The sequence below is a fragment of the Asparagus officinalis genome, chromosome 8 (genome assembly GCF_001876935.1).
Source record: "Asparagus officinalis chromosome 8, Aspof.V1, whole genome shotgun sequence".
NCBI lineage: Eukaryota > Viridiplantae > Streptophyta > Magnoliopsida > Asparagales > Asparagaceae > Asparagus > Asparagus officinalis.
The window spans coordinates 50,275,523-50,284,777 of record NC_033801.1 but is presented as its reverse complement, the minus strand read 5'-3'; the positions used below and the strand labels follow the sequence as shown (position 1 = coordinate 50,284,777).

Below are 9,255 nucleotides of genomic sequence, written 5' to 3'. Positions count from 1 at the left end.
GGGAGGGAGAAAAAATATTCGTCAAAGGACGAAAGGGTGTATTATGATCCTCGTTGACTACTTTTCACATTTGCTATAGTTTTTCCCTGCACATACTTTTTAATAATTAATACTTTGTGTTTGATAGTATCTTTATATGTGCAGAGATTAATGTATTATGATTCTTTTTGAACTTTTTTTTAATGAAAAGCTCCAACTGTTAAACATCCCAAACTTGAATGGGTTCTCACAGGGATGTTTCTCAATCCCTCCATGTTGAGAGAAACGTCACAGGATAGTTTTAATTACCGCAAAATTTTCGATTATTAATATGAAATCGTGTAAGCAAGTTTTGTTGATGAAGACTATGAAGATCAGTTGTGCAAGTTAGGATAGTGAGCTCAAGATTATATAAACTGAGGGTGAAATTAGTGGGGTCTAGGCGGATGCCGGAAGTGGAATCAGCGGGTCGCCGTCAGAGATGGAGTCGGCGGCAGTGTAGGGTATAAACGGTCGAGCATCGTGAGGTTTAGACAAGAGAGAAATGAGATGGGGGAGGGGTCAACACAACAGAAAGGGGAGCTTTTAGAAGCAACCTGATGCTTTTAAAAGTAGCTTATAATTTTTTTAGTTTATATAGTATATATATCTTTTATCTTTTAACAGTGATCACTACACACAGTTCAACTAGACACCTTGATTGCTTTTTAAGTAGTTTTTTATATTTGATTATCAAATAACTATTTCCAGCAGTTCATATTAGTTGTTTTTATAAGCTGCTTCTATAAGTAACTTATTATAAATTTCAGCAATACCAAACTGATCCTTAAAGTTCTTTAAGATTATTATTATTTGCATTATAAAGTTTTGTTTCAGATTCCCCTCATTCGATACCATCTTCTTTTTCTTCAACAAAACCCTCATCAATGAGGTTGAGGAGGTTGGGGAAATGCATTAGGTTCACAAGGGCAGTGACTTGTTTATTCCAATTCAAACTGACCATTGGAAAGTGACCCTAAAACCGATGTGATGCTCCTCCAAACATAGAGGGTCTGGAAACTATCCGTATGAAAACTCACACAAGAACGAAGGAGCATACAACACCTATTTTGCCACATATTTGAAAGTTGGCTATTGTTTTGATACAATATTTTAATTATACTAACATTTTGTTGGCTATTGTTTTGATACAATATTTTAAGAGCTTTGCTACGGGGACCCAAAATATAGGACCAATAAGAGGGATACCTCACTTGTCCCCCTATTGGTCCCATATTTGGGTCCTTGAATTTTTTTTTATATTTTAATTATATTAATATTTTGATGGTTTGCATTGATATTTACTAATTGCATTATCGTATATTGATTGCTCTAATTAATGTTGACAGTGACAAATATCACACAAATTGTACCTTTGTGATTTTTTTATAGAAGATACTCCCTATAGTTATTATTCATTATTATTATTATTATTATTACTACTACTACTACTATTATTACTACTACTACTACGTCACTCAAGAGGAAAACATTTGGAGAGGGAATTATTATTTTGCCCCTCTGGAAGGGGTACAAAAAATCTGAGAGGGACGTCTGTAGGAAGTCATACAGGAAATAGTCTGCATCACACATCACACTACCAAATTTCAAATAAATGCTATCAATTTACGCTATTGGATAGTCAAAATATCATGTCAGTGCGAGCTTTGCTACAGGGACCCAAAATATGGGACCAACAGAGGAGACAAGTGAGGTGTCCCCCTTTTATTGGATAATGAGTTGGCCATTATTAATGATGGCCAACTCATTATCCAATAGGAGGGGGACACCTCACTTGTCCCCCCTATTGGTCCCATATTTTGGGTCCTTGAGGAATTTTTTTTTAACTTTTAAAATCTATATTGGACATTTGTCATGATCTCCTTCCCCTTGTACAATTCTCAATAAAGGACCTTTTATAGCATACTTCTATACTACTAGCAGTAGTAGTTCCGACAGAACCAGTTACATGAAGAAGCATTAGCAGCACGACGAACAGGATGAATTTGAGGAAGCGAGGCTGAGGTTATCTCTGGACAGCCTTTTCTGGGGTTTTCCAGCGATTCTGGATCCATTAGGTCAGGAAAAATTGTTCTCTCTTCGTGCAGTGTTTGAGCAGGCTGTACAAATGTCTAACCTAATTATCTCTAAAGAACCAAGCTTTTGTAGAGATATGAACCTACTCGCTTATATCGAAAGATGAGTGATACCCTTCGGTGGTATCATCATCTTATAGTTAAGTGAGCATAATAATATCACAAAGGAAACCTAAACCCGTGAGCGTGCTAACACAAATATAGAAATAGAGAAGGTATAAATACTTTCGAAGAATTTTACTCAGTCCAATTTAAATAGCCTACCAAATAAAAAAAGGAAAAAAAAAAACATACATTCACAGAATGATACAGAACATCTATGCCACAAAAATGAAAACATTGCTCAGACTATAATAAATACCAGATCATATTGCACAAATATAACAAAGAAGAGTTCATTATCGATCAGATCTGTTGCTTGAAAAGGCACTTGAAGCTGAGGTGTTTACCTCATACGTAGCTGTTTTTGAACTAGATGATGCTCTTGGCTCATCCTCATCTTCAAGGTCACTAAAGGATACATCTTCCTCATTTCCAAAGGGCATAAATGTAGTACCCGAGATATCACCTGACTCATCATTCAACCATTCATCATCATCATTGTCATCATAGTCATGAATGGAGATCTCTGAGAAGTTACATGCTAGATCCTTATGCATGGATTCAGTGGCTAGATCTTCTTTAATAACAGGCTTACCAATGATCTCATCCTCAGATATTGGACCCTCTAATGGATACAGTTTAGTTGGATTAATCTCAGATGGTGATGCAACCTGTTCTCCAGCTGAAACTGAAGATGTATCTATATTTCTATAGGGTAGACTTCGACTGGACGGCTCATAATCTGCTTTTGTTTTTCCCTGCAGCATTTGGAACAACATTGCCCTTGCTTCAGCAATCTGCAAAAAAAGAAGGAAAAAAGAGGTTCATGCTTTTTGTTGAGAAAATAACTCACTCGCAACTTGCAAGCTGTTAAAGTTTGTTATGCGTCAGAATCTATGAGTGGACATAATAATACAGATAAATTGCTGTCAATCTAAACGTCCCAAAGTATTGGGTTGTTTATATGATGTTCCACAGAAGAGCTACATGCTTACAAGCAAAAAGTTATATTTATTACAGGAAACTCAGTATATGAGTATGTACAATACAGCCAGTAACTCCATGAATTACAAAAACTCCAAAATCTGTGCTACTGAAAGCCCATATACAGAAATATCATTCACAAGATCTATAGACCACCAAGCAACGACAACAGCTGAAGCAAACAACATAATACCATACCTAGGCTGCAAATCAGGCTAGGTTTGCCAATATATAATATTGAAGAATGAAGATGGACCACGAAGTTGGAATTTCAAATTCAGGTTTGGATTTAATTGACTGTAGTTGGAATAAACTCTGCACATGTGATTTGTTTGGATATTTGGCAGCAACTTCTCAACCTTGTTGCTGATGAATAGCTGACACTCCAATTTAATCTCTGGTTATTAAAAACTTTCACTGGATCAGAGGTTAACTCTTTCAACAAATCGCTATTGTAGTGCAGTTGTAATATTTACATCTTGAGATGAGAGTGCTTGTGTAATTCTATCTTCACTGGTACTTTGTTTAACTCGTAGATTAGGGTTTAACAGTAAACAATTAAAGTTTAATATTTAATGAACTTTTTTTTGGGTAAGAAAGGTTGGTTTTTCATTCATTAACAAATAAGCAATTTTGTATAGACTTCATGCAGACTAATACCACCTCAAATTCTTGCTAACAACAACTGATAATGTAATGCCCTCATCAAAACTGGAAAAACACATCTCAAACACCCCTATACAGATATTCCTGTAACAAGCTCAAAACAACTCAAAATAAAATCATTCAATGATTTTTGTATGATCATTATTTTGACATTTATTTACACACCAACTCCCTTCCCTAGGATGGATTCACAATTTTGATCATTAATGTATATTCACCAAAGGATGGATTCACAATTCAGATCATTAATGTATATTCACCAAAGTTAGGAGATCAATGTTCACTGATAGGTATGGCATTGGTTCCATTGCAACAACATCAATTAAAAAACAAAGACGTTCTTAGAAACTTAGATAGTTGGTTACATGGATTTCATACACACACTGCTTGCAAGGATCATTTCCTCTAAAATAATGTATCTATTTCTAGGGGCAATGCTCATTGTCCACCAGTTTCCCATGGGCATTTGGCATTAGGGGCAACCTTCAATGATATACTTTGTTAGCAACTTTAAGAAAACCAATACTTTTCAAGTCTCAGAGGTGGTATATAACTAAAGAGGAAAATAATTATAATCACAACTAAACCCCTTGGTCAAAAAACATATAACAAGAATGATTATTTTCACATATGGATTTTCTAAGTTCATTTACGCATGATCGTAAACAAAAATTAGAGTAGAAATCTACTTCCATGAAATGAATTTGTAAACCACATTTGCTAACCACATTAAATCTACTATAAAACGTCTTGGACCAATCTTGTCAACATAGCGACTACACGCATTTATCCATCAGAAAGAATAAATCATCACCAAACATGTCTCATGTTCACGAAATATATACCTTATGAATGAATTATGTTCAAGTCAGAATAATAGATAGGAACATGCATTCTCAAAAATATATGTTTATTCCTCTTTTCTAGGTCAAACTCTATGTATCAGACGTCTGGATATCTCAATTCATCTTGCGGGTATCATCTTGGGGGTATTCACTTAATCCCTTCTGTGCTACCACCAGCACAGCTCCTCTTGGGCATGAAGACTTTTTAATGCTCATCAAGTTTCCACTCGGTATTTCTTTATCATTTTTTTCTCTTGCCATCTCTAAGCAGACTCATCTCCTTAACAATTTTGTGTGTGAGCTTTCAACAATATTTGTCAAGTTTCAACTGAAGTTTTTTTTAACCGTCTTTCCCCTGAATGCTCTGATGCAGAATTTCACAAAGATGATACCTACAACAGTAAATGTTACTCTTAATCAAGCACATTGAATCCCGAAAACAAGGTACCAACTACTGACCTAATCAAGTCAATTATCTTGCATGTTACTTAGCTTTCGTCTTAACCTAATAGAGCTAATATTCCAATACCTAAATCAGAGCCACAATTTTATTGATGGTGTTTTCATTGTTTTAATTATCCCCGACATTGCCCGATGTATCCCCCAATATATCCTTTTACAGGGCTTGTTGCAACCAACATAGCCTTTAAATATCATTTACTGTATTTTGGGTATTTTGGATGATATATCCTCGATATGACCGATATATCAGCCAATATATTAGCCGATATATCCTTTTATATGGCTTGTCGCGGAACAATATATCGCGTTTGGCAATTTTTTAGCGAGATATCATGATTTTACCATTATATCAAATGAAATTTTGGCCTAAAAAAATCAGACGAAATGTTGCAACGTTGATTTGTACTTTTGTTTACTTTAGAAGGCTGATTACTGATCCTAGACATATATTATTTACATTTTTCATGCTTAGATTTCCTTAAGTATGTTGAGATTACATTTTAGTGCATTATACTACATATGAAAATATCTATTATGACATTCTGATATTTACCACATATCTCTGATATATCCCCAATATCCACAATCCGATATGAATTTTGGCAATCCGATATTTCCCCAATATCGGATATTTCCCCAATATCCGATATTTAAAACCTTAGATCTTTTTTATACTTCTATTTTATTTTTATTTTTTTACTTCCTTATTAGTGTCCATTTTTTTAAGGTGAGTGCTTAGTGATGGAAAGCTAAAGCTGCACAAATGGAACACTCCCGTTCCGCAACCAACCCATAGCTATTCAGAATTCTGTATTTCAAGTATTCTACATGAGAGTACATGATAAGAGAAGGCATGGCAGTATATTTACTCATGCTCCTACACAAACAGATAGAGTTTCTATTGTATTGTGCAGGAAGATAACAAATAAATTGCTGAAAGCCGCAACTTACCTGAGGTGTCAATAAAAGTTCAGCATCATGTTTATTAAGTCTAGAATGCAGCAATATGAAATAGATTTTCCAGAAGCACCCTTCGGTCATATGGTTTGGGCAAAGCTCAATCTTTAGAGCTGCTAATCTTCGGTCAAGACTTTCAACAGCCAAGGCATGCTCCTGTTGAGCATCAGACATTTCAAAATCTGAATGCAGAACATCACTTGTAAGAATATAAATAGAAGAAGATGTGAAGAACATACTGAAGTCATTCAGTTTTCTCCCATTCAATATACTAGTTAAAAAACTTGATTCATATAATGTTCTTACATAGATGTTAGCATGCGATCATAAATCGTGTGAAAAATTGACCAGCAATTCCACCAAATGAAGTCAGCATGCCAAACTAATATTTAATGGAGTATAATACCACGTCAAGAGGAAATATGCAAGGAATTTAGAGGACTATAGGAAAGAAAGACTATGTGACACAGAGAGTGAGCACACTAGAACACCAACATTTGTCCACAAGTTTCCCAACACTCTTCTGAGAAATGGATACAGACGCCTCATGGAAGAAAGTTAAAATGATTTGTACGAGCGTAAGCTATTATATGATGAAAATGAGACTTTTGGCTCAATAGGAATAATAAATTAAAAATTTTCCATGTAAAAATTCAGTCAACGATGATGCACAAAGATTGAAGTGAAGTAAACCATAAATGACTAAACTAACTTCTTTGATTCCGCACTTGTCATTATCATTACTAAAAGTTGACATGCTCATAGTTTGATTTACAACAATTTACTTACCACAAGAAAAAAATCTCAATATTTCCATAGTATCAAACAAGGTTGACATAATGCAATTTGGCAGCAATCGAAGGGGGTATCTCTTATGAACGAACATTAGGAGGATGCTTATGAGGTGAAAAAAAAATAGTTGACTTAATATAGCCATAAATACAAGCTTCAAGTTATTTGAAGTTCAATCCACTATGTACCAAATTCATCTCACTTTCCTCCAACCCAACATGTCCCTTGACACATTAACCGCCCACAAGGAAATTGATTGTATAAATAAAAGCTATCTTTACAAGATGCAAGTTGTCTTGCTGCTTTCTGTTTTATAATATATGCAAATGTCAAGAAGTTCAAGACCTTTTTGAAAGGCAACTGAAGCAAACACTTTCTACCAAATTGTTAGCGGGTAAAGTACATAACAGACCAAATTGGTCGATGTTTTGCATTCTTTAAATTAAACACTAGTAATAAATGATGGGAGGAAAGGAAGAAAGCAAACCATGGGTATCTTCAAACTCGTCGAACAAAGGGAAATCAAGCCAAGTCTCCGGATGCATCCCAATGTTCCTCACAAACGCCATTACTTCCTCAGTAACGCCAACCACACTCACTTCCTCCACCTCCTCTTCCTCTTCCTTTTCCTCTTCCTCTTCCTCTTCCTCTTCCTCTTCTTCTTCTTCTCCTCCTCCTCCTCCAAAAGGATTCAAATTACTCGAGAAGCTCGATATCCCACTCCTGAATTTCCCCCCAATCTCAGAGAAATCGCTTCGGATCCCCGCGATCCTAGGCGATTCCGCAGCCTCGTTGGAGACCGCCGAATCCGAGCGCCGGGGGAGATCGGATGCAATCGGAGGCGGAGGAGAGAAGGAGCCGGAGGAACGCCAGGCGACGCCCAGAATTGACGGTTAGGGTTGCGGCGGTGGAGGAGACGGCGTTTCCGCCGTCGGTGGAGTGTTGATCGGCGATTAGTGAGTTTGCCAAAGATTTTGCCAGCCAAGACATTTTTTGTTCGATTGCGGTTTTTATTATTGTTGTCTGAGTTGTGTTTAGCTGTTCAATTGGGATTTGGTTTTTAATTTTGGGGGCGGATTGGACGTGTTTATATAGTTTTGTTAGTCAGTTCCGCGGTGTATTATACCAAGGATGGTTTCGGAGGGTTTTGGAAGGGACGTACGTGTAGAATGCGGGTGTTCAGGAAATAAAAGACGTCTCATAATTATACTTCTTTTGGTTCATCCTTTGCTCTAGCCTCTTCTCTTTTACACGCACACAGTGGCGTAGCCAGAAATTTTTTTTACCCTGAGCGAAAAATAAAGGTGGTCTACAAATATATCGTGAATCAAACCCCTCTATCATTTTTTCTATGTCGAGCTTGGAAGTAATTTCTTTTTCAATATAAAGCATCATGTTATTAGCAAGCAATTCATCTCCCATCTTGTTGCGCAATGATGTTTTTATGAGTTTCATTGCTGAAAATGCTCTTTTCGTGCTTACAGTCGAAACAGGAAGAGTCAACACGAGCCGAATTAAGTTTTTTTATAATGTACAGTGCTGGTTCTGAAATACTAATTAATTTCTTTTCATTTTGCTTAAGCAACTTAGCTCAGTTGCTCGTAAGAGGTTAAAAACGTCGTCACAAGTGTTTACCTTTGAATGATCCCTCCACACAAGATGCAATTCTTGCCCTGGGAAGCTGCCCAAGGCAAGCCCTGTAGGAGTCTAAAATTGCCTATGAAAGCCTGCATGAAACTCGAAGCCAAGAGTGGACGATTCAAGAAGGTTTACCCAATCAGTTCGTGCGCGTTGGTCAACACGCGCGCGTCGATCAGCTCGTGCGCGTCGGTCAACACGCGCGTGTCTATCAGCTCGTGCGCGTCGGTCAACACGTGCGCTCGATCAGCTCACGCACGTCGGTTAACACACGTGCGTCAATCAGTTCGTGCGCGTCGCTCAACACGCGCGCGTCAATCAGTTCGTGTGCGTCGGTCAACACGCGTACGTCAATCAGTTCACGCGCATCAATCAACGCGTGCATATCGACCAACGCGTGCAGCCCTAAATAGTCGACGCGTTCGACGGTCAGTCCCGTAACGAAGCGTACAAACCAACGAGTCGACCAAATACATGAAATAGCGAAAAGAACAAATTTGGGAAAAGTGCCAAAAGAGAAGAATTCGACGGAGGCGACGGACCCGCACCAGCGCGGGTCGGATCTGGCCGACCCACGCCCCCGCGAGTCAACAGGGTCTGTCGCGCTGTTTCGACCTCCGGACGCGTTTTCGACGGTTTTAAAATGGTTTTCGCAGGATTTATCTGTTCCAGGGGTTCCCAACCGACTTGATATC

At 37.6% G+C, this 9,255-nt stretch overlaps 1 protein-coding gene across 1 annotated transcript; it reads right to left on the bottom strand.

Annotated features, from left to right (window-relative positions):
• On the bottom strand, positions 2,326-7,764 carry LOC109822439. The gene is made up of 3 exons (XM_020388633.1): positions 7,410-7,764; positions 6,125-6,312; positions 2,326-3,013 (listed from the first exon to the last, which is right to left on the bottom strand). The coding sequence occupies exons 1-3, from the start codon at positions 7,489-7,491 to the stop codon at positions 2,513-2,515; spliced, it is 771 nt and encodes a 256-aa protein (XP_020244222.1). The 5' UTR covers positions 7,492-7,764; the 3' UTR covers positions 2,326-2,512.